At 56.1% G+C, this 25117-nt stretch overlaps 1 protein-coding gene across 7 annotated transcripts in view; it reads left to right on the top strand.

Moving 5' to 3' along the window:
- The window catches only part of CARD11 (caspase recruitment domain family member 11), a 104543-nt gene that overhangs the window by 69780 nt on the left and 9646 nt on the right, over positions 1 to 25117 (top strand). For 5 of the 7 annotated variants that reach the window (XM_042240527.2, XM_042240531.2, XM_042240529.1 and 2 more), the window contains 15 exons: positions 4249 to 4461; positions 6937 to 7074; positions 8158 to 8483; positions 11287 to 11466; positions 12345 to 12497; positions 12951 to 13076; positions 13654 to 13851; positions 15887 to 16063; positions 16909 to 16960; positions 18469 to 18551; positions 19686 to 19786; positions 20743 to 20795; positions 22862 to 22994; positions 23586 to 23787; positions 24209 to 24335. In XM_042240527.2, coding sequence (XP_042096461.1) covers positions 4249 to 4461; positions 6937 to 7074; positions 8158 to 8483; positions 11287 to 11466; positions 12345 to 12497; positions 12951 to 13076; positions 13654 to 13851; positions 15887 to 16063; positions 16909 to 16960; positions 18469 to 18551; positions 19686 to 19786; positions 20743 to 20795; positions 22862 to 22994; positions 23586 to 23787; positions 24209 to 24335 — 2262 coding nt within the window. Of the gene's footprint in view, positions 1 to 4170; positions 4462 to 6936; positions 7075 to 8157; positions 8484 to 11286; positions 11467 to 12344; positions 12498 to 12950; positions 13077 to 13653; positions 13852 to 15886; positions 16064 to 16908; positions 16961 to 18468; positions 18552 to 19685; positions 19787 to 20742; positions 20796 to 22861; positions 22995 to 23585; positions 23788 to 24208; positions 24336 to 25117 lie in introns of all 7 variants that reach the window. The other 2 variants (XM_042240528.2, XM_060406077.1) reach the window with 2 other exon arrangements.

Raw genomic sequence — 25117 nt, forward strand, 5'->3', positions numbered from 1 at the left:
CTTTGGCATGTGGAATCTTCCCAGACCAGGGATCAAACCTACATCTCCTGCATTGGCAGGCAGATTCTTAACCACTGGACTACCAAGGAAGTCCCCAAATCCATTTTAAATTATACCACATGTATGAGTATATGCATGTATTTACTTTTTAAAAAACAATGTCTTGGAATCTTTTTATGTTACCACATATGTTCAAATGTCATTCCATAATGCAAAAGGATCATAGAATATCTACTGAAGAATGTCTGGATTGCTTGCATTTTTTCCAACTACAAATAATGTTAAATATTCAAGTAAAAAATTGGGGGGGGGAATTAAACATCCATTTTAGAGAAATGAAGACATAAATTGTGGTATATTCTGGCAATGGAATAATATATACAGCAGTTAAAATGAATAAACCAATAGAAATTAAGGGATTGTCAGATTAGATTAAAACAATAAGATCTCTTATATACCATCTGCAGGAGAAAAACCTTACATCCAAAGGCACTGGGCTGGCCACAAGGTTCGTTTGGGTTTTCCCATTTTACTTGGAGGCAAATGGAAATGGAGCATATGGCAACTTAACTGGTGTCACTAAAGCAGCATCAGAGGGAAATTTATAGCTATACATGTTAGTATTTTCTAAAGATCTCAAATCAGTAACCTGGCCTTCCACTTTGTGAAACTAGAAAAAGAAGAGCGAAGTGAACCTGAAGCAAACAGAAGGAAGGAAGTCACACATATCAGGACAAAAATAAATGAGCTAGAGAACGGAAAAGCAATAGAGAAAATCAGTGAAACCAAAAGCTCTTCTTTGAAATATCAACAAACCCTGAGCTAGACTGACCAAGAGAAAAAGAGAGATGATCCAAATTACTAGATCAGGAATAAGAGAAAGGACACTGCTACTAACCTGGTTAAAGAAATGAGGCAAAATAAAAATAAAAGAAAAATATGAACGTTGTTTCCAATAAATTTGGTTCCTTACATGAGATGGACAGATTCCTAGAAAGACACAAGCTATTGAAACTGACTCAAGAAAAACAGGAAATATGAGCAAACCTACAGCAAGTAAAGAAATAGTAATCGAAAACCTACCCACCAAGAAAAGCCTCCACCAAACAAAGACAAAAGTATGCCTGTTCTTCATTAACCTTCCCAAACAGTAGAAGAGGAAGGAACACTTGCCAGTTTGCTCCATGAGGTAAACATTATCCTGATGGCAAAACCAGCTGGACATCTTGAGGAAAGAACAGTACCAACGAATCTCTCATAGCTATGGACACCAGAAGGCTCAAAAACATACTAGCAAACCAAATCCAACAAATCTGTAACTACCTGGGATTTACAGCAAGAATGCAAGGTCTGTTTAATGCCTGAAAATCAGTTAATGTAATATATTAATAGAATCAAAACTAAAAACTATATGGTAATCTCAATGGATGCAGAGAAAGCATTTGACCAAATCAAGCATCCTTTTTGCAACAGAAATATTCAGGGAGTTTCCTCAGCCTGATCAAGTATGTCTGAAACACACCCGCACTGAACCCGGTGACATTGTACTTAATGGTGAGAGACTGGATGCTTTTCCCCTGTGGCCAAGAACAAGACAAGGATGTCCATTCTTGCCACTTCCATGTAACACTGTGTTAGAAGTTCTAGCCTGGGAAATTGGCAGGGGTGGGGGGTGCAGAAAAGCAAAGGCATCCATAAAACACAGGAATAAATTTAGCAAAAGTGCACACTGGAAGCTACAGTGCATTGCTGAGAGAAGTTTGAGGCCTGAATTCGTGGAAACACAGTCCATACTCTCTTTGCGACCCCATGGACTGTAGCCCACCAGGCTCCTCTGTCCATGGTGTTCTCCAGGCAAGGATACTGGAGTGAGTCGCCATTCCCTTCTCTAGGGGATCTTCCTGACCTGGGACTGAACCGGCGTCTCTTACCTCCCCAGCACTAGCAGCTGGGTTCTTTACCACTAGCACCACCTGGGAAGCCATATTCTCGAAGCATAGCATGTAACTGTTAGATAGTATTGCTGTTCAAATTCATCTACATATTCAGTGGATTCACTGTCAAAATCCCAGATTTTTTGTTTGTTTTGCAAGTATTGGCAAGCTGAGTCCTGAAATTCACATGGAATTGCCAAGGGCCCTGAATAGACAAAACAGTCTGAAATGGGAAGAACAAGATTGGAAGACTCACACTTCCCAGTTTTAAAACTTCGCTATCCATCTACAGTCATGGAGACAGATCAGTGGAATAGAATTGACAGTCCAGAAATAAACACTTAAACTTTTATGGTTAATTGATTTTTGACAAAGGTGCTAGGACCAGTCAATGGGGAAAGAAGAATCTTTTCAACAAACTATGTTGAAACAACTGAATGTGTGTGTGTGTGTGTGCACGCGCGAGTGCAAGCTCGGGTCAGTCACTCAGTCATGTCCGAATCTTTGTGACCCTTTGGACTGTAGCCTGCCAGGCTCCTCTGTCCATGGGATTTTCCAGGCAAGAGTGGGCTGCCATTTCCTCCTCCAAGGAATCTTCCTGACCCAGGGATCAAACCCATGTCTCCTGTGTCTCCTGCATTGGCCGGTAGATTCTTTACCCATTGAGCCATCAAGGAAGCCCCAGGACAACTGAATATCCACATGTGAAAAACAGTTGGACCCATACCTCACACCATACCCAAAAAATTAATTTAAAAGTGCATCATAAGCCTAAATGTGAGTTAAAAGTATAAAACTGTTAGAAAAGTAAATAGAAGTAAGTCTTTATAATTTTGAATTAAGTAAGCAGTGGTTTCCTAGATACACACCAAAACCAGAAGTGAAAAAAGAAGTCGGACTACATCAGAATTAAAAGCTTTTATGCTACAAATAATACCTTTAAGAAAATGAAAGGATAACTGACAGGATAGGAGGAAATATCTGCAAATCATATCTGACTTGTATCCAGAACACATAAAGAAGTTCCATAATAAAAACAATGCTGTTCAAAAATGGGCAAAGAATTTGAACAGACATTTCTTGATCCACAAGTGACTGATATGCACATAAGATGTTCAGCCGTTAGTCTTTAGAGAAATCAAAGCCACAATGAAACACCACTTCCCGCCTGTTCAGACGGCTATCGTAAAAAAAAAAAAAAAAAAAGATGGACAGTAACAAGTGTTGACAAGAATGTGGATAAATGTGAACTGTATACATTGCGAGCAGGAATATAATATGGTGCAGCCACTTTGAGAATCCGTTTAGCAGTTCCTCAAAATGTTAAAATAGAGTTACCATATGGCTCATCAATTCTACTTCTGCCTATCTGCCCAAGGGAAATAAAAACACATCTACAAAAAAGACTTGAGTGTGAGTCTTCACAGTAGCACAATTCATGATAACCAGACAGCCCGAGTACTCATCAACGGGTGGATAAACAAGGTGCGATGTGGCCAAACAATGAAAAAGTATTCCTCAGTAAAAAGCAGTACTGAAGCCTGCTACATACAGCATGAATGAACCTTGAAAAGGAGCCAGTCAGAAAAGACCATATAGTGTATGATCCCGTTCAAGTGAATTGGCCAGAAGAAGCAAGTTTGCAGAGACAGCAGCTGAGTGAGTGCCTAAGGCTGGGGAGGGGTGGTCTTGGAGGGAAGTGGAGAGTGACTGCTACCCTTGGTAGGAAGTTTCTTTCGGGGGTGATAAATATTTTCTAAAATGAATTGTGTTCTGGGAATATACTAAAAAGCATTGAATTGTACACTTTTAAAAGGTGAATTATATGGTACATGAATTGTATCTCAACAAAGCTGTTTTTAAAAATGAATGAATTAGGTCTGTACGTGTCAACCTAGGTAAATCTCAATAAATGCATAAAGGAAAAAGGCAAGTCGAAAAAAGGAAACAGGAAAGCATAGAGTATGACACCGTTTATGTGAAACTGTAAAACAAAAAGTATAGCGTATATTGTTTTCCGAAAGATAAATTCTTAGTAAGATATAAAAACTTGGATGGAAAGGATATACACCAACTGCAAAAGTTTCCCTTTCTATAATTTTTTATTTTATGACTTATTCATCCATTGTTTATGTTTAGCACATAAAGAATTATACTGTCTGTATTCACAGGCCTTTCTTTCTTCGATCAAAGGTAAAATTCTGTATATACTTTTCTCTGCCTTCTTTGACGGTAGATCCCGATCTCCCCAGAGGTGACCGAGCTCGCCCGGTGAGGCTCTTTGATTAACCGTGTTGGGGTTTGTGTCTGGAAGGAGGAGCGCCCGAGATGGACGACTACGTGGAGACGCTGAAGGACGAGGAGGACGCCCTGTGGGAAAATGTGGAGTGCAACCGGCACATGCTCAGCCGCTACATCAACCCCGCCAAGCTCACGCCCTACCTGCGCCAGTGCAAGGTCATCGACGAGCAAGACGAGGACGAGGTGCTCAACGCGCCCATGCTGCCGTCCAAGATCAACCGGGCAGGTAACCCTGGCAGGCTCTCTCCAGCGAGCAGCAGCAACGTGAAGTTTCCCTCACTCAGGGGTTTCTTAACTGGAGTCCACACACTTCTGGCCACCCCTGGTCCCCCACCCAGCTGTCCGTGTGCAGAGCGGATCTTTGAACTTGGATAGGGGTATGGAGATGGTGCCTCCTTATTTTGCTAACCTATGCCAAGGCTTCCCTGGTGGCTTAGAAGTTAAAGCATCCGCCTGGAATGCGGGAGACCTGGGTTCGATCCCTGGGTGGGGAAGATCCCCTGGAGAAGGAAAATAGCAACCCACTCCAGTACTCTTGCCTGGAGAATCCCATGGAGGGAGGAGCCTGGTAGGCTACAGTCCATGGGGTCGCAAAGAGTCGGAGACGACTGAGCGACTTCACTTTCACTTTCACGCCAAGACTTAGCATTCCCTCCAGTTATGAGCATAGCCCAGCAATAGACCACCGTGATCAGCAATACTGGTGACCTTGTCAACAGTAAGCATTCCACATAGCTTATCACATTTCAGCTATTAGAGATATTCCAAAATACCATTTATACTCATCTCTCCCTTGAAATTATTGCAGTTATTAGACCTTCCGAGACATTGGGTTATTTAACTGCAAATTTAATATTTGTTAACTGTATCTTCTTATAATTGATTCCCTTTGTAATCCAATATATTTTATCAGTTTAAAAATAGTATTTTGATAAAGAGTCCATAGGCTTTTCCAGACTGCCTAGGGGTCCATGACACTTTATCACATTCATTAAAGGTAAAATAAGTGCGGTTTGTAAACATTGTTCTGCTTTATATACATACGTGTGTGTATACACATATCTGTTTGTAACAAAATACGTCTTTGTGTATAAGCATGTAGTCACAATGTAAAATACATTTTTTTCTGTGGTTCCCAGTTTAAGGGGCTTGAAACTCACTTGCCCACAGTATGATGGGCAGTGAGTAGCTTGTAGGCTGTGATTCTCTTTTGCTTATATGACAGACATCACTAATTACAGCGTGCTTTCCTGCTGAGCTTGGATGTGACTTGAGAACCCCTCTCAACACAGTGCTCCAGGTAGCCCTGCTGCTGCTGCTGAGTCACTTCAGTCGTGTCCGACTCTGTGCGACCCCATAGACAGCCTTCCACCAGGCTCCTCTGTCCCTGGGATTCTCCAGGCAAGAACACTGGAGTGGGTTGCCATTTCCTTCTCCAGGGCATGAAAGTGAAAAGTAAAAGTGAAGTCGCTCAGTCGTGTCCGACTCTTAGTGACCCCATGGACTGCAGCCCACCAGGCTCCTCCGTCCATGGGATTTTCCAGGCAAGAGTACCGGAGTCTGACGAACAGTCAGTTGACACAAGATGAAGTTTATATATTGAGTCTATCCTACGGGAAGTGTAGAGTTTTAGGACCTCAGAGGAAGAAATAACTGAAAATAAAATGTCTAAGGAAGGGTCAAGAAATGGAAACAGAAAGTGGAACCAGTAGGATAAACAGTGAAAACTGGCAAGGAAATTACACTTAAAGATGTTTCCAGACTACGTGATAATCCCGTTGAAGAACATGGAGCTGCCCTGCTCTCTATGACTTTTCCTGGGTCCCCATCCAAATACTGGTCTTCCAGGTCTGAATCCCAGAGAGCCATAGATTACTCTGTAATTGCTGCTGCACGTCCATCCTCCTCCTGCCATAGATGAGCTGTTACCTGTGTGGTTGATTTTAGCCCCAGTCAGTTGGGAAGCTCTTTAAAACCGCTGGTTCCTATGGCTGCAATCCCATTTATTCTGGTTCTACTGACTCCTTGTAGAAAGGTAAGTGTTAGTCGCTCAGTCATGTCCGACTCTTTGTGACCCCATGGACTGTAGCCCACCAGGCTCCATGGAATTCTCCAGGCAAGAATCCTGGAGTGGGTTGCCATTCCCTTCTCCAGGGGATCTTCCCCACCCAGGGATTCAACCTGGGTATCTTGCGTTGCAGGCGGATTCTTTACTGTCTGAACCACCAGGGGGCTCAGAATTAGCTGCTTTGCACACTGCACCTGCTTACTTGCATGCTAAGTTGCTCCAGTCATGTCTGACTCTTTGGGATCCCGTGGAACATAGCCCACCAGGCTCGCCTATCCATGAGATTCTCCAGAGAACACTGGAGTGGGTTGCCATTTCCTCCTCCAGGGGATCTTCCCGACCCAGGTTTCACACTCGCGTCTCTTATGTCTCCTGCATTGGCAGGTTGGATTCTTTACCACTGGTGCCTGGAAAGCTCTGGAGAAAGGAAACTAACCTTGAACCCCTGCTGAGGGCCTCACACTTTTGCTTTACGTTGTCTGGACTGTAAGATATAACTCGAAGTGACGGGAGGTGGAGAGCATCTTCTTAAGAGTGTACTGATGGATATGAGCCAGTTTAAGACTGGGTCTGGAGACTTGCACCCAATCAGACATGTACTCTTCCCTCTAAGTGATCTGATCTTTACTCTAGGTCGACTGTTGGACATTCTACATACCAAGGGGCAAAGGGGCTATGTGGTTTTCTTGGAGAGCTTGGAATTTTACTACCCAGAATTATACAAACTGGTGACTGGGAAAGAACCTACTCGGAGGTTCTCCACCATTGTGGGTAAGTGGCTTTGCCATCAGCATCCCACCTGTGGTAGGAGGGGTGTGTGTGTGTGTGTGTGTCCAGTGGTGGGACAGTTGGCAGGTTATGACGCTGTGATATCAGGATGGTGCCCTGGTGGCACTTGTGAACTGTCAACCACTTATTTCTGCCCGATGATGAAAGGTAGGTGACAGCGGGACAAACTGAATCAGGAGCCCAGAGGAGTGGGTGTTCGCTGAGCTTCCCCCCAGGAATGTTGGTGGGTGGAGAGAAACTAACACTCCCCTCTGGATCTTGCCCTTACCTGGTCTGCTTTCTTGCCAGCATCGCGTGGACCAGAGCCCATGCTCTTCTTGTCTTAATTCTCCTTCCCAAATATTCTCGAGTCAGCCTTTTCTCCATATACACCACTACCCTAGTCAAGACCCTTACAAACCTTATCAACCCTTTATATCCATTCCTGCGCTGCTCCAGTGATTTCTCTACTCCCCATGTTGCCCTCCCCCACTTAAAACTGTTCAGTGGCTTTCCAGTGTTTCCATTTAAAGACCCAGGTGCAGCCCACAAGGACCCTGCATGGCCCAGCCCCTGATGATACGCCCAGTCTCAACTTTTCTGCCTTTCTGTCTCTAAGCTCCAGCCACTGGGGTCTTCCTTCAGTTTCTGAAATGTACCAGGCCCCTCCTGCCTTCCCTTAGGACCTTGGCAATGTTGTCCAGCCTTCCCAGAATGTGCTTTCTCTCCTCAAGACTTCAGCTGGTCCATCAAGAGCGTTCTCTAACACTTCGGTCCATTCCACTGGTCTGGTCCCCCTGTTACACACTCTCATGGACCCCTATACTTTGTGAAACCCTCTCAATCTGTAGTTATATTTGTTTGTGATCATTTGCTTTTTTTTAACATCTATCTCCCTTACCAGACATAAGCTCTCCCGGGACCAAGGCTGTCTGACTCACCCTGAATCCCCAGTGCCCAGTGGGTAGTAAACGCTCAGCAGAACATTAGGGAGTAAATGGGTGTACTTATGACCGCGGCCCCACACCTGGAACCCCTTCTCGCCCTCCCCAGTCCTCAGGCCTGACTGAGTGCCCCTCTCCACAGTGGAGGAGGGCCACGAGGGCCTCACGCATTTCCTCATGAACGAGGTCATCAAGCTGCAGCAGCAGATGAAGGCCAAGGACCTGCAGCGGTGCGAGCTGCTGGCCAAGTCGCGGCAGCTGGAGGACGAGAAGAAGCAGCTGACGCTGACGCGGGTGGAGCTGCTGACCTTCCAGGAGCGGTACTACAAGATGAAGGAGGAGCGGGACAGCTACAACGACGAGCTGGTCAAGGTCAAGGACGACAACTACAACCTGGCCATGCGCTACGCCCAGCTCAGCGAGGAGAAAAACATGGCGGTCATGCGGAGCCGAGACCTGCAGCTCGAGGTGAGGGGCGCGCGGCGGGACCCCCGGGGCCCACTGAGCGCAGGTGAAGCCCTCCGCGAAGACCACCAGGCTGGCCAGTGCACGGCGTAACGCCTGCCCGGGCGAGGGAGCCCGAAGGCCGCTGTGGGCGTGCGCGTGCCTACCCAGCGAGGCTCAGCGCGGACAGTTTAGCCGCGCCCCGCGTCCACGCGCGTGTCTGCACATTCCCAGGCGGACCTGCTGGCTGGGACTTCCTGCTCCAGAGCCCGTGGAGCCACTGTGCGCATGCGCAAGCATGCACGTGTGCAGACGTGCACGCCTGGGTCCGGTGGGGCTTCCCTCTTGCTCCAGAACCCGGACCCACCAGGTGCGTGTACCAGACATGCTGCGCACGTGCCCTGAATCACACTGGGGGGAAGGTGGCGGACCCAGGGATCTGCCCACCTCAGTGGCCCTGAGGAAATCATCAAGGAAACGAGCACAGCACCTGTCCTCTGGAGTCGCGAGGTCCTTGAGGCGAGGGCTCTCCCCTTCACAGCTGTATCTCTGCATAGCTAGGCGTGACACAGTGGAATATCAGTGAACGACCCAGTAGCCAAGTGATGGACGTTGTTAATAAGTTTACCTCCAAAAGGGAGACGGAGAAGGGAATTGGCTTAACTCATTCATTCCTTTAATTTATTGTGCACTGCCTTGCTACCAGGCTCTTTTCCAGGAATACATAACTCAGGACCAAAGCCCTGCTGTCAGGGAGCTCACATTCTAATCAGAAAACAAATACATCAATACCTGGTAGTAATCAGTGCTATTAAAAAGAAGGAGAGAAGAATTTGGGGATAGTAAGTGAGGGAATCCTATTTTAAATAGGATGGTCAGGACACGTACCTGAGAAGGGGACACAGGAGCAGAGATCTGAGGAAAGGGAGGGAATCAGTCATGAAAGTCTGGGGAGCGGGGAGTAGAGAGTGAGTGCAAAGACCCCAGGTAGGTGCATGCTTGGTATTTTTGAGAAACAGCAGGAGAGCCGCAAGGCTCGAGCCAGATGAGCAAGCAGCTTGAAGAGATGGCAAGGGTCCAGACCATGGGCGCTTGGTAAGAACTTTAGAATTTATTCCAGGGGTGATGGAAGCCACTGAAGGATTGAGAGCTGGGAGTGACAACTGATTTATATCTAGAAGGATCGCTCTGTCTGCTGGGCGGAAAATAGACTCTTGGCATATTTATTAAGCACCTGCCGTGTGTAAGGCACGGTGCTAAGCACTGTGAGGGACATAGGGATAAATAACCTGATTTCTGCCCAGGTCCCTTACAGTTTAGTTGAAGCAGACAGATCAGTAAAGAGTCCACTGGAGTTCAGGGTAACTGAGTCAGCGGCATAGCAGGCAAAGAGCATCGGCATGTGGGTCCTTCGGATTCGAGTGCCAGACCTGCTTCTGGCTTTACCGCTTGATTGGTTCTTCGCCTTAGTTTCCGCATTTGTACATGGCAGTTTCATGAAAATGAAGATAAAACCTACGCCCTAGGATTGCTCAGTACTGAAATATAAGTCTTTGTCAAAATGGCTGACCCAGTAGTACCCACTTCGTGTCTACTCGAATGGACCTAGAACAGGGCCACTTAGGTTCATCTTCCAAGATGGTGAGGATTTTTTATTTTATTTTTTGCATGACCAGGAGGAAAGGTTTCCATGTTGTTTTTATCTAGGATTTGAGGATGTGGTCGAGATTTAAAACTTGCTCTCTCTTAGGACTGTTTTTATGTTTTCCTGATTATAGAGGAATGGCGAGAAAGCATCTCAGAACTTAAAAGAACTTTTCTCTTTGGTTGAAAGAATATCTGGCCTGCTGAGTCCTAGGCCATTTCTCAGGCCACAGGGGTGCAGCTGGGGTCCCCTCCTGGCTAAAGCCACCACCCTCTACCTGCTGGATTTCTAGAGGTGTTCTCCCCAAAAGCCTAGAACTGAGAAAGGACACTCGCCCCTTGGAGATCTCTTCCTTGTTGCATGTAAAAGCAGTCTTCTTACTAGGTGTTCGGCCAACGATGATCCCTTTGGGGAAGCAAACAAACACAGTCACAGGGGTTTAAGTCTTCTCCTGGCCCCAGTTCCTGACACGCACTTCTTGAGGGTGAAGCTCAGCACATCGCCAGTTGTCAAAGTCCCAAGAATAGTAACTGCCTCCTCCAGGAAGGCTGTCTTTCTTACACTAAGTCTGGGCAGGTCCTTTAGGCCAAACATCCTGCCAACCTGCAGTCCAATGAGTCTCAAGCTGTTCTTTTACAGTGGTGCCATTTTTTCAAATAAAATCTTGGATGAAACCCACGAGGCCAAATCACATGCAGGCAGAGCTGTGCTGGGGCGTGAAGTCAAGATAGAGCCCGAATTCCCCTCCCCTCCATCTCTGCCCCCTTCTGAAACACTAGGGTTCTTCAGGAATCTTGTCTTTTGAGGATCAGAGTTAGAAACCTATCAGAAAAGACCTTTAAAATGGAAAGGGTGCCTCAGGGAAACACCAGCTTGGGAACCTCTCATCCTAACCTGTAACCTGTTCCACCTGCATGAAGATTGCCCGAGGAGGTTTTCTGAGGACCAAAGCTGCCCAAGCACTGTTCTGAACTAACAGACCAGGACCTCTTCCTCAGCAAGGAGGGAGTGGTCGTTTCACTGAAGGAGAACCTTTCAGATCTTCTGGCCACCAGCTGGAGGAGGAGAGAGGGGCAGAACACGGCTCCTGCCAGAAGTCCAGCAAGCTGTGGGGAGGCAGTCCCTTCTCTGAATGTTCCCCTGCAACCTCGCTCTCCCCTTGGCCCCCCGGGGATGTTTCAGATAGACCAGCTAAAGCATCGGCTGAACAAGATGGAGGAGGAATGCAAGCTGGAGAGGAACCAGTCGCTGAAACTGAAGAACGACATTGAGAACCGGCCCAAGAAGGAGCAGGTCCTGGAGCTGGAGCGGGAGAACGAGATGCTGAAGACCAAGATCCAGGAGCTGCAGTCCATCATCCAGGTGAGGGCGGGGGCCGCACGCCTGCCAGGGCGCCCCTTGCCGGCCGCGGGACCACAGGGAGCTCACGTCATCATCCTTGGGCACCTTGGTTCCTCCTCTGTCGGCAGGGGTGACCGCACCACCCACTTCTCAGACATCACGTGAGGTAACGCTTGTGACGTTGTTTCCTTGGTTGAACCATTTCACGAAAATCAGTGTACTGGGCACTATGAGGAAAGTACTTCGGGGAAAAGCTTCTTGCCTTAAAGATTCCAAGAAACTCAGCTCTCAGCTGTGAGGGATTTGTTAAAGCTTCGAGGGCCTCCCCTTCTTTATCATCACAGAGTCATCTGTGGGTACAGAGGCAAAACATCCGCAGATCCATGTGCAGGGGAGGAAGGAGGGCACCCGCGCCCTCCCCCAGAAAGAATGGTGCCCCCCAGGATCATTGCCGCCTGGTGTGGAAGGCCCTGGTTCAGAGCAGAGACTGGGTCCCGGTTTAATCAGAGCAGATTAATTGATGTTTCAGGGGAGGCATCTGCAAGGCAGCTCAGCCCCGTCTTTGTTGTCACCTGTGAAATGTGCGGAGAAGCTGCACAGCTGCCTCTCTGGGCTCTGATAAGAGCCAGGGCAGAACAGTAGGCATCGGGATGTTTCTGAGCAGAAGTGGGTTTTATGCTTCTTTCCAGGTGATAAAATTCATAAGTAATAAGCCGCTTAAGGGCCCCAAGAGACAGCGACTCTTGCCCCTGCTTCTCTGGCACAAAGCCTTCCGCTCACTGCATGTCTGTCGCTGGCGCTTCTGTCTGCCGCCTTCCTGGGCCTCCTTGCTCCCTGCCCCGCACCCCCAGCCCCGTTAAACTTTTCCCCACACACACACCACCCCCCCACCCGCCCAGGCTGGGAAGCGCAGCCTGCCAGACTCCGACAAGGCCATCCTGGACATCCTGGAGCACGACCGCAAGGAGGCCCTGGAGGACCGGCAGGAGCTCGTCAACAAGATCTACAACCTGCAGGAGGAGGTCCGCCAGGCGGAGGAGCTGAGGGACAAGGTGGGCCTCGGACGGCCGGGGCTGCCGCCCGGCGGGGGCCCGGGGCTAGGTGTCCGGGGCTGTCTGTGGAGCCTCTGGGCCCCCACTCTCTCCCAGGACCAAGTCTGCGTCCTGGTGTGAGTCCCTGTGTGTCAGCACCCTGCCGTCACTGGTGGACCGTTCTAAGTGTCCGCGTGGCACTGGCCTTGCCCCCTGGCTGACCGCTGCGGCCACGGGAGGGCACACTCAGTGTCCACCCTGACCCCACTCCCCCCGCACATAGTAGGCCTGCCTCAGGTCGCAGCTGGTGGCTGGCCTTTTACCACAGTCCCTTCGCGTCAGAGCGCTGACTCTCAGAAGGCCAGGCGCCATGGGGAGGGGCAGGCCGGCCCTGGGAAGCCGCGGCTGGCAGCCAGCTGTCGGGCCTGGTTGGTCGCTGGCTTGATGCGAGCATTCTCTCTCCTGTGCTCGCAGTACCTGGAGGAGAAGGAGGACCTGGAGCTGAAGTGCTCCACGCTGGGGAAGGACTGTGAGATGTTCAAGCACCGCATGAACACTGTCATGCTGCAGCTCGAGGAGGTGGAGCGGGAGCGGGACCAGGTACCCGGCGGCTGGCCCAGGCTCCAGGCCATGGGGGCGGCGGGGTGTTGTCGGGGTAACGCCGTCAGCTCTGCGGGAACCACCTAGGACCCCACCTTCCTGCTTTCCTTCCAAAAATGAATCCCGTCCCGGCTGTGTCACTGGTGTTTAAAAAGCAGGGCTGGGGCCTGAATGGGACGCCAGTGTCCTGGGCCTCGAAGCCGGATGGCCAGGTCCAGGCCCTGTCCCTCTTCAGACGTGTGGCTGCACGCTGCCCCTGCCTGGAAGCCTCAGTGCTCCCGTCTGTGGAGTGGGAATAGAACAGCCGCACCACCTCGTAGGGTAGCGGGTGGGCTCTGCCTTGGACCTCTTAGCCCAGCAGTGGGCGCACAGCTGGGGTGAACTCACGAGGGGCTGTAACACGTGCAGAGGACGGTAGCAGTGGAAACGCCCAAGCGTCAGATTCAGGGAGAGGGCCGGAGACGCTGTGGCTGACACGTGGGCTGGGGAGGGCAGGCGTCCTGGGTCTGATTTTGGGGGGATCGGGGGGGCGGGGTGGGGAAGAACCCAGCGACCTTGTCCTCCGCCTCCCGGGCAGGCCTTCCACTCCCGGGACGAAGCGCAGACCCAGTACTCCCAGTGCCTGATCGAAAAGGACAAGTACCGGAAGCAGATCCGGGAGCTGGAGGAGAAGAATGACGAGATGCGCATCGAGCTGGTGCGGCGGGAGGCCTGCATCGTCAACCTGGAGAGCAAGCTGCGGCGCCTCTCCAAGGACAGCGGCACCCTCGAGCAGGTGGGCTGGGGGCGGGCCCCCCTGCGCGCCCCCCCCCCCGCGCGCCCCCCACCCCCGCAGAGCACAGCCGTCCCGACCACCGAGCGCCCGCCCGAGCCCGTGAACCCTTGGGTGTCTGTATTGTGATGAACAGACCAGACCGCTCACTTTTTTTTTTAGCTTATTTTGTGTTGGAGTTTAGCCAGTTAGCAATGCTGTGATCGTTTCCGGTAAACAGTGAAGGGACTCAGCCATACGTATCCATGAGTCCCTTCTCCCCACAAAACTCCCCTCCCGTCCCACTGCCTCGTGACACTGAGCGGAGTCCCACGTGCACACGGGAGCGTGAATGCTCGTGTGAAAGCTAGACGAGGCAGGACGGGCGCCTGGCCTGGCCACCTGCCGGCTGGCCGGGGGTCTCGGGCCAGTCACTTCCAAGTTAGAACTGCACCTGCCTCTCGGTTCGCCTCCCACTGGGTTTCCTTAAACCCACGTGGGCGGGCATTGGGTTTAAGACGCCTGGCTCCCATTAGTCACTAGGGCCCATAAAGAAAGCATCACTTATCTCGGTGGGAAGTTTAAGTGCATGACACAGCAGGGCCCCGGGCGCTCAGAAGTGAGTGATGCCCATGCACGCAGGCGGAGCTGTCCCTCAGGGCTGTGGGCTCTGCAGGTCCTGAGCCGCTGCCTTCCGTGCCGCATCTCCTTTAACCCACAGGACCGCCCTTCCAGGATGGTGAGATCACTGTCTCCCTTCCCCAAGGGTAGAACTGGACACAAGCAGCTAACTTGCCCAAGGGCATCACTAGCCAATGACCCGGGGAACCAGGATAAGACCCTCCACCCCTCACCCTTTGCCCAGAGGACTCAGGTCTAATGCTGGAGGCAAATTCAGGAACATGACTTTTCAGTACAAATGCTGTAAATGATGAGTTGAAGGGGTGCTGTGAGTGCCCAGGGGGGGAGGCCCCCATTCCGTCAGGGTTCCAGGAAAGACTCCCTACAGGAGGAGCGGGCCTGGGGCCTCCACTGGGGATGTTGTCCCTGAACTTCACTGGCCAAGTTCCGTCCCCCTTCTGGGGTGGAAACGTCAATTCCTCGGCTAGGCAATCGGGGGCCCCCATCGTGGAAACCAGGAGCCTCCGGGTTAATGTCTCCTTTTTGAGCATTTCTCACAGTTTATAATTATGGAGAAGTTCTGTGTAGGCCCCTCTCTGTGTCCAAAACGTGGCACAGTGCCAGGCATGGCTGCACCCTTTGGGAAACATTTATGAACCAACTGTGATGTCACCAGGCTAGATGAGGGAAGATGGGGCGGTATTCCAGGCCACAGGGACACCACGAGCAGAGGCCTGGGTGTGTGACACCCATGCCTTGCGGTTGGCAGGCCACAGTGAGCAATTCCGTCGTCCTCGAGTGGCCGGCAGGGACAGGCAGGAGGTGGGCAGGAGCGGGGAGCAGCAGGGAGCAGGGTGGGCCTGTCTGCTAAGGAGCTCGGTTAGGAGTTTTTCCTGGACCGTGAAGGATCTGGGGCCGGGAGGAAAGGCCAGGAGCTTTGGGTTTGGGAGCAGCGTGGCTTGAGTGTGTTACGTGGCTTTTGGGGGATCAACCTCAAGGTACTTAATACTCGGCAGCTCAGCCTCGGATCACGGATGCGACTCTCTGAGGACAGTAGCCCTCTTATCGTGGTTCAGTCACTCATCGGTACTTCCTGCGCTTGCAGCTGAGGCACAGGAGTAGGATCTGGTGGTGGCCGAGGGGCCAGCGGCCGCGACCAGCAAGGAGGCGATCCCTTCACTGCTGTAAAGAAGGCCAGGGCCTGGTGGGTGGGTGATGAGGTGGGCGGGGCTTGAGAGGAGGAGAGAGGAGCGAGGATGACAGAGCTTGGCCTCGAGTGGACCCAAGGTTCAGGAAGGAGGGGCGGCCCCCGCCCTCCGCCCGGAGCTCCAAGCCTGGCGCCGGGGGAGGTGAGCGATGGCGCCGTTAGCAGAGCCGTCTCCCCGTGCGGTGGCCGCTCTGGGCGCTCGTGACGGGTGCGGCCTCTCCTCGTCTCCAGAGTCTGCCCAGGAACCTGCCGGTGACCATCATCTCTCAGAACTTCGGGGACACCAGCCCCAGGACCAATGGTCAGGAGGCCGATGACTCTTCCACCTCGGAGGACTCTCCCGAGGACAACCGCTACTTCCTGCCCTACCACCCGCCCAAGCGCCGGATGAACCTGAAGGGCATCCAGGTGCCTGCACACAGCGCGGCGGGCGGGGAGCCGGGGCCCTCTGCAGGCGGGCGGGTCTCAGACCCCCGACGCACCCAGACCTGGGAACCAAAGTCGCACCAGCTTGTGCTTTTTGCCTGTTTTTTACCAATTCCCTCCTCTTACGATTGTGGTGGAAGTTGAGAGAGAGAAGGGAGAGAGTGAAATAAGCACGCTCTCCAAATTCACTTGTTTATTCAACAAGTGGGTATCGAGTGCCTGTCGCGAGTTTATTGACGTGACTGGCTGGTGATGGCAGCTGGTGGCAGAGCACACGTCTTCCCTGCCTTGCTCTGTGTGCGGTGCAGCCCGTCAGCTGAGGAAGGAAGGAATGCGAGCGAGTGAGCGAGTGAGTGAGCGAGCAAGGGAGTGACTGAGTGAGCAAGGGAGTGAGAGCATCTCCACGTGGCCCGCCTGTGCTCCGCCCTGCCCAGTTCACACCCAGGGAGCAGGGCGGCTCGAGCAGCACCTCCAAGGCAGCCTGGCACTGCTGGCACCTTGCCCTTCCCTGAGAAGCCCCCCGAGCCGAGCGCCGGGTTCTGGCCCGCTTCGCAGCGCCGCCCAGTCCACTGCACTCCCGGCTGTGGGAGGGTCCTAGCCACATGGCACCGCTTCCCGCCTGGGCGGTGTGTGAACCAGCAGCTGTCTGCTCGGGGCCGGGGAGCCGGGGCCGGGAACACGGGCGTCCCGCGCCTCCCGTGGTCCTGGCGGCCGCGTGACGAGGGCGACGTGGCCTCGCCTCAGTTTATGTCTTCGCTCACGCGGGTGACGCGCATGCCTGGTTTGATTCGCATCGTCTGCCTTTCCCTCTGCTCCGTCTCTTTCAGCTGCAGAGAGCCAAGTCCCCCATCAGCCTGAAGCGAGCTTCAGACTTTCAAGGTTAGCGAGACGCCTGGATCCCTGTCCTGACTGTCACGCGGACTCTCGGTCCATCTGTCTCCCCATCGTGGGCATCAGTCCTGCGAGGTTAACCCGCGAGAGGCTCGGGGTCCCCGGGGCCCGGGGTGGCGGGGTGTCCAGATGGTCATTACTGTTCGCTGTCGGTGGAGGGGGCCGGAGCCCCCACCACGGAAACATCACGTCTGAGGCCCCCTCCCACGGGTCCGCCTGGAGCCCCTGAACTTGGCACCTAGTGCTGCTGGCTGGTCAGCCAGAGGATTGCTCCTGCCCACACAGTCCCAGGCGTGGGAGGCCCCCAGCTCTCCTGTAAGCCCCTGGTTTTCTGAGACACACCGTCCTTAGACTCCCCCCTCACACACCCTCGGCGTGACTCTGGAGTGACGGTTGGCCAGCGAGGTTTCGTGCCGGGTGAGGCGGGTACCCACTGTGAGCCAGGTGCTGGCGGTCCGCGTAGACTCTTCCAGAGCTCAAGGCCTCGGGCAGGGCCGTCCGTGAGGAGGTGGACTGCCGCTCTGACAGCTGCGAGAGTTGTTACAGGAGAGTCAGAGGAGGACTCGTCTAGGAGGGGGAGTGTAGACAGAGGGGCTGGGGAGGGGGAGACAGAGGCCGCTGGGCACGGCCCCCGGGTCGGAGCCGGAGGCAGACACCCCCTGCCTCCCAGGGGCAGAGCCGACGGTGCCAGGAGCCCAGGGGCCCGCAGAGGCTCGTGGCCAGGCCCAGGTTCACGGACTTCATCCCCCTGAGGAGAGGAGGGGAGCCGGGGGGTGTGGAGCTGGGTCAGGCCTGGCGGAAGCTGGGGAAGGGGAGCCCCGAGCTGGGGGTCGTGCCAGCTGTGGTAGGGACCCCATCCAGGAGGAGCCTGCAGGAACCAGACAGGGTGCTCATGCCAAGAAGCAGGAAAGGGGTGCAGGAGGGACGGAGCCCTGCCAGCTGCCTGGGGTGGGGTCTGGGCAGGAACACTGATGGGGCTGCATGTGTGCGGTGACTGTACACACACGTGCACACACACACACCAGGGCGTGGGGCCACCCCTGCTGTGAGACGGGGGCCAGACGGGGTGTGCGGAAGACCTCGGAGAGCCCCAAAGGAGGGCGGGGCCCGGGGGCCTCGCTGAAGGCGGCCCCCGACTCCCAACAGCCTGGCTCCCGTGGGCCTGGTTAGGGGGACAGTCGGGCCTGTGCTGGTGTCGGGGTGTCCGGGCAGGCAAGTTTCCGCCCCAGGTCCTGCTGATTCACGCTGAGCGCCCAAGGGGATGCCCACCTTGGTCCCCAGGACAAAGGGCGTTGTCCTGCCTCAACGAGGCCACCCCAGACCTAGCTGCGGGCTCTTCCTCCAGGGGGAGGGGTGAGGAGGCCACCTCCTACCACCCCCCACTGGAAGACGTGCCCCCCAGATGGGCCGGCCCCAGGGCGCAGAGCTCTCAGAGCCTCACCTCTCCTTCCTCCCCACCTTCCCCCCGCACCCCCTGCCCGGCCCGCTGAGGACAGGGAGGGGACAAGAAGAGGACCTTATGGACGCCAGCCCCAGCTCCTCCCGCTCCCTGCCCATCACCAACTCCTTCCCCAAGATGGTAAGTGAGGGCTCCACCCACCGCAGCCCCCCTTCCGGCCCAGGACATGGCCCAAGCCCCCCCAGCCCCCGCCACCCTGGCCCCCAGCTGGCCTCACTGCTCCGTGGGTCCAGCCCTGCCTCTTTGCCTCTCCCGGGCCTGCGGCCCAGGCCTCCTTGTGTTTATTTAAAGACATTTCCCGGCCTCACGATGTATTTACAGCTTCTTGCTGCTTCCTTTCCCAATTTAACACTCGGTAGGAGGAAGAGACGGGCCTCCACGGGGCTGTGGCGCATTGCACAGGCAGCTGAAGACCCCGCCACCGCCCTTCAGCCCCTGGCGACTCCGGCAGCCGGAGTGGGGTGGCCGGCGGGGCTGCAGCAGCTGGAGCCGCCCACGGCAGGGCAGGGCCAGCCAGGCACCCCCCCACCTCCTTCCAGCCCACCTGGGAGAGGCAGGCAGGGTCCCCGCACCAGGCAGTGTCACCACCACCCCCCGCCCCGCCCCCCTGCCCCCCACCCAGGGCCAGGCAGCAGAAGGCCTGCCATTAGAAATTCTAACCCCGAGGGGAAGCCCTGGGAAGCTTGTCAGCTCAGCTTCCAAAATCAGGCCCTAGGGGAGGCAGAGATTTGATAATGAATGACTCCTGTCTGAGTGCGGCTCCGGGAGGTGAAATCCAAGGCTCTTATTTCAGGCATCCCTTGCCAGGAGCCGGCGGGCCTCGTCCCACAGGGTCACCCTGCAGCAGCAGCCGCGCTGTCTGCAAGGGCATCCGGGGCCCCCACCCCCACCCCACTGGGCCCAGAGGTCTCCCTGGGCACGCGCAGGTGCCCACGGCCGGGCAGCCCTGGGGGCAGAGCGTGTGCCAGGCGCACACAGGGCACCGCCATCGGATTCCTACCGCCTCCCCTGTCCCACTCCCCCGGCGAGCAGATGGACACGCAGATGGACACCAGGCCCCGTGGCTCTGCCTGCCCCAGGCTGAGCACAAGCCTTCTGCAGCCAAGGTCGCCGCTGAGACCCGGCTTGCCGGCCCACACTGCCTGCGTAGCCTCTGAGCTAGATTTAGTCCCCGTGTACATATTTATGCCTGCCGAGGCACAGCCTATGAATACCCAGCTCATCCGTAACGCGTTGGCATGTGTGTGTTTGAAGCAGCCCCATCGGAGCCGTTCCAGCATCATGTCAATCACGGCTGAGCCCCCAGGAAATGACTCCATCGTCAGACGGTACAAAGAAGATGCGCCTCATCGGAGGTGGGCGACAGGCCGAGGGAGCTGGTGGGGCTTTTTCCCGGCGCTGGCTGACTCAGCAGCCCTCCAGGGAAGCTAGAAACCAGGGCGGGAGGGTACCCATTTTACAGATGAGCAACCTGAGGCCCCAGGAAGGGAGATGGCTTCCCCAGGGTCACCCTTGCAGCCAGCAAATGATGAGACCTACGCTGCTTTGCCCCCTGCTACCCAGAAATCAGCTGTCTCCATCCTGTGGTTCCAGAGCGTGGCTTTTTCTGCTCAGAGAGGGAGAGACCCTGGGGACGCCCCCTCCGTTCCCCCACCCTCTCCTCCTTCCTGACTGTGTCCTGGGCATCCAGATGTGCCTCGTCAGCCGGGTATTTAGTGTTCTACATTCCGAGTCAGAGGCTGGTGGTGGTGCCCGGAAGGGCCAGAGCAAGGCGTGGCCGGCCGGACCGTGTCTCCATCTTGGCTCGGGCCGGTGACCTGGCCTGGGCCTCATTAGTCCATTGCAGGAACCCCAGGGGAGCAAGTGAGGGGTCCCGGAACACACACCTCACGCCCGCCAATCCCGTCTGACAGGCTCCGCTATTCTGGGCCCGTCACACCAGGCAGCCCCCTCCGCGTATAAATGGTACTGAGCCCTCTGCGTCCAGGCAGAGAAGTGAGTGGGGTGTGGCAGATGGAGCCGCCGGGCACTGCACTCCCCAGCCCTTCAGAGTCGCCCTCATCCCCACTAACAAGGCCTCTGCGGGCTCCAGGGCCGCCCTGCCCTCCCGGCCGTGCACCCAGCCACGTGCAGGCCTCGCGTGGCACAGAACCCTCCACGCACCCACCGAGCCCCCTCTCCTGCCCACCTTGCCCTCTCAGAACCAGAGCCTCTCGCACCGCCGGAACATTCCAGAAGCTTCCCTCTCCCTTGACCACCTACACACAATCGAGAGAGCCCACCCGCTCCCCCTGCCCATTGTGTCTTGCAGCACAGTTGAGGAAGACAACGACAGCGGTGGCTTCGACGCCTTAGACCTCGATGGTAGGTGCCCAGCGGATCTGAGAGGCGTTCCAAGCGCGGAGGCCACCTCGGCCTTCTCCTGATGCCTGGGGCAAGGCCTCACACACGGGAGGGCCTTAGAAGATGTGCGCAGAGCAGGTTCCGAGAGTGCACACGGAGGACAGGCCCCTGAGCCGGGATGCGCCCCGGGAGCCCGGCCTCTGTTTTGTGGAGGGGGAAAGCATGCCAGTGCTGAGGGCGGAATCAGTGAGGTCTGTGTTTTTAAGAAAGCACAGCTCCTGCGATTGTAGCCAGGCACCGTGGTCCATCCCGGTGCCTGTCAGCAGATGTGTGTCCACCTGCTTTTGTCCTCATGGTACAATTGGAGAAGCAGAGTCTCAGGGGCACCCAGGAGCAGCACACTAGAGGGTGGACTGGAGGTGGGGGGCCTCTTAAAGAGTCCGGGTGTAAATTAAGCCGTTAACCCACCTCAGCAAGACGAGTGGCAGGTCTGGGGTCCAGGGCCCTGGGATGGAGGTGGGGCGGCTGTGAAGGCTGGTCTTCACCCCCTGAATTGGACGTGTGGGGCAGGCGAGCGCCGGGGAGCCTGGGGGTGCAGTCGCCCTGAACCAGTGCCCGGGCAGAGCTGTGTGATGGCGGGGGGCGGCGGTGGGGGTGGTGTTGCCGTGGCCCAGCACGTGCCACGCAGAGCCAGGCATGAGGGCGTCGTCACCCAGAGTGATGAGTTGCTCGTGGCTCCAGCCTGCGCCCTGTGTAGCAGGGAGGCCCAGCACACGCCCAGGCCCTGTTCCGAGTGTCCCTGAGCTCTTGCCATGGCCCAGACCGCGGTGCCACAGCTGTGACCCATGGGGAGACCAAGGCTGGTTTGCAGAACCTGAGCTTCTGACCGGAGGGACAGGGCCGAGAGGAGCAGGCAGGGTCCAGCGTCTCGGGCTGTGGCCTTCGGCTGCCAGCCACGTTCCCCGGCCCCTCTGGAGCTGGCAGCCTGGAGCCTGGCGCAGAATCCTCCAGGTGTGGCCCACCAGCCCCCTCGGTTCCAGGGCTCCCCCAGCCTGCCTCCACCCCCTTACCAGCTCCGGCTGCCAGCAGATAAAGTGAAAGATTAGTGGCTGTCCTTAATTGGGGACCATCAAAAGCTATCAAGTGTTAAAGAGAGGTCAGCACCTAATCGAGGCGGGGTAACGGGAAGAACTCGAGGAGTTTGTAGAGGGGAGAGCTGGGGAGAGAGTTCCGGGCAGCAGTCCAAAGCATTCTGCAGCGTCCGGACAAATTCCTTGTGCAGAGCAGCCTTTGTTGTCGCCCAGGAGCAGGGCAAGGCTTGCGGCTCTCCCATCCAGGCAGCCTGAGCTGTGCGGGGTGGGTGTCTTCCCCCCACCCCCGCCTCCAGGGGTTGGGGTCCCACTGAGCTTGGAGGAGAGGGGGCTTCCTACCCCAGACAATGCTCTTGCAGCCCCACCCTAACCCCATTGAGGCTGTAGGTGGTGGTGAGACCTGAGGACCCCAAATGAAAACATGGGCCCCAGTTGGAAGGGCTTCCCAGGTGGCACTAGCGATAAAGAACCCACTGGCCGATGCAGGAGACATGAGAGATGCCAGTTCAATCCCTGGGTCAGGAAGATCCCCTGGAGGCAAAAATGGCCACCCACTCCAGTATTCTTGCCTGGAGGATCCATGGACAGAGGAGCCTGGCGAGTTATGGTCCATGGAGTCTCAAAAGAGTCGGGCACGACTGAAGCGAGTTAGCACGTACGCACGCACACCGATAACAAAAGTCAAACAAGCGCCTGCTGATAGAGACCCCTTCCAGAGTCTCCGCCTAGAGGCAGGAGAATGGCTGTGCCGGAGGGGCTACCAGGACTGGACCCTCGATGCCCCAGAGCCTCAGGCACCAGCTGACTGAGGCTGCCCCCTCCCCAAGCTCCCTCATCGGTGTGGGGGGTGGGGAGATTTCCCAGGAGGCAGGCAGGCAGTGGGGAGCAGGGGCAGGAGTGCCCGGCCTGACCCCCGCGGCCATCCCAGCAAGCCCAGGGGCCATCCCCCCGCCCCGGGGTCCACTTGGGGCCTGAGGGTCCATCTGTCCTTCGCAGACGACAGTCACGAGCGGTGCTCCTTCGGACCCCCCTCCATCCACTCCTCCTCCTCCTCTCACCAGTCCGAGGGCCTGGACACCTATGACCTGGAACAGGTCAACTTCATGTTTAGGAAGTTCTCTCTAGAAAGGTACTGGGGTCGTGGAACAGGGGAGGCTGCAAGGGGCGGGGCTTGGGGGCTGAGGAGGGGCAGGGAGGAGGTGAAGGCCACTTGCCCCTGGATCCCTGCAAAGGGGATCGTGCGCGTTCCTAGACTGGACTCTAGAATTGGTCCAGGGATCACAGGGTCCCAGGGTTGGAAATCACTTCCCCTGACCCCTCCTCAGACCCAGAGAGGAAGGGGCTTGCCGGGGGTCACACAGCCTGGTAGAGACCAGGAACAGGACTCCGATGTCCCACTGGGCCCAGGCCCTGGGGTGACTCCCTGAAACCCGGTGAGCTGTGCCTTGGGCCTGCCGGGGTGCGAGGAGGGGCGGCCAGCCGTCACACCCGATGTGCACGCAGCAGGGCGCGTGTGGCGCCAGGCTCACGGCGGCAGTGTCCCCAGGGCCCTTGCTTCTGGTCTGTGCCGTCCCGGTGGGAGCCGCTCTCCAGTTTCTGCTAAGGTGTCTGCTCCTCCAACCTGGGCCCCCACTGAGTGTCCCGGCAGGGGTTCTGACCACAGCTGCCTCCCGCCGCCAGCACCCCCAACCTCTCCCCGCTGTCTTCTCTCCTGCCCCAGACCCTTCCGGCCATCGGTCACGTCCGTGGGGCACGTGCGGGGTCCTGGGCTGTCGGTTCAGCACACCACGCTCAGCGGCGACAGCCTCATCTCCCAGCTCAGTCTGCTTGGGGGCAACGCCAGCGGGAGCTTTGTCCACTCCGTCAAGCCGGGCTCCCTGGCTGAGAAGGCCGGCCTCCGCGAGGGCCACCAGCTGCTGCTGGTGAGGGGGCTGGGGTCCTGGGGAGGCGGCAGCTCTGTTTCCTCTGCACGCCTGTTGCTGACGGCGCAGGGACCCCAGCCCACATCTGCACTGAGCCGAGAATGCCTGGCCTGGAGCAGGGGGTGGGGATGGGGCAGGCCCGTCAGCTCCCCGCCGGAAGGCCCCTCTCTGGGCCCGTCTCTCCTCCACTCTTGGCTCGAATGTTTCTATAGCCTGTGTGCACACACACGCACGCTCCAGGCGGTGGACGGGAGGCACGTGAACCCCCTTTCAGTGGGGGGCTTCCTGCCCTCGGCAGCACTGAGCTGGTCTTCGCTGGGGAGGGGGCTTCAGCTCTCGGGTGGGTGGGGCAGCCTTGCGCTCGCAGCTCTGCCCGCCTCGCCGCAGAGCCCCAGCCAGACGGTGTGTCTCTGACATCCAGCTAGAAGGCTGCATCAGAGGCGAGAGGCAGAGCGTCCCCCTAGAGGCGTGCACGAAGGAGGAGGCGCACTGGACCATCCAGCGGTGCAGCGGTCCCGTCACACTGCACTACAAGGTCAACCAGGAAGGTGAGGTCCTGGACGGGGCGGGGCCAGGGTCGGACGGGGCGAGACTGGGGGGTGCGGGGCGGCACTGGGCCGGGGGCCGGGTGGGGCAGGGCCGGGGTCAGACGGGGCGGGACTTGGGGCTGGAGTCGGATGGGGCGGGACTGGGGGCCTGGCGGGGTGGGACTGGGGGCCGGGCCGGGCGGAGCCGGGGCTGTCTGCTCTGTGGGAGTTCTGCGAGAGCTCGGGAGGACTGAGCAGGGCAGCTGCGGGGCAGGAGGCGGGGAAGGGCGGACGTGGAGACCCGCGTGCGAACACCTGCCCTGACCTCCCTGGGCCGCTGACCCGCTCTCAGTGGAAGACAGCATGCCCAGCCCCAAGCAGACTGCTGGCTGACGACCGCGTCGCTGCCTGGCCGGCCCCCCTTCCCTCTCAGGCTGAGGTTTGCTTCTCCCGGGCCTTGACGTGGACGCTGACTCTGGGGTGGCCACCCCGCCTGTCGTGCGGCCCGCGGCCCTCCTGGGCAGTGCCTTCTCTCTCCCAAACTCTGAGTTCCCGTTCTCACCTCTGGGTTTTTTATCCTGCGTGATTATCTCTGCAGCTGGATCTTATTTTTAACCGCCAGGGCTCATGAATGTTTCAACAGAGCATAAATAGGCGCTCTAGCCGCTCCCCACTGCCGCCTGCCTGCCCGCGCTGCTTCCCGGCAGCGCTGGGTCCATTCGGAAGATGGTGATGATGCTCTGTCCCCAAACACGGTGCCAGCCTCCTGCTCCCGCGGGCAGGCGGGCGGGCTCCTCTGCTCT

Source organism: Ovis aries, chromosome 24 (genome assembly GCF_016772045.2).
Source record: "Ovis aries strain OAR_USU_Benz2616 breed Rambouillet chromosome 24, ARS-UI_Ramb_v3.0, whole genome shotgun sequence".
In the NCBI taxonomy this organism is placed as follows: Eukaryota; Metazoa; Chordata; class Mammalia; order Artiodactyla; family Bovidae; genus Ovis; species Ovis aries.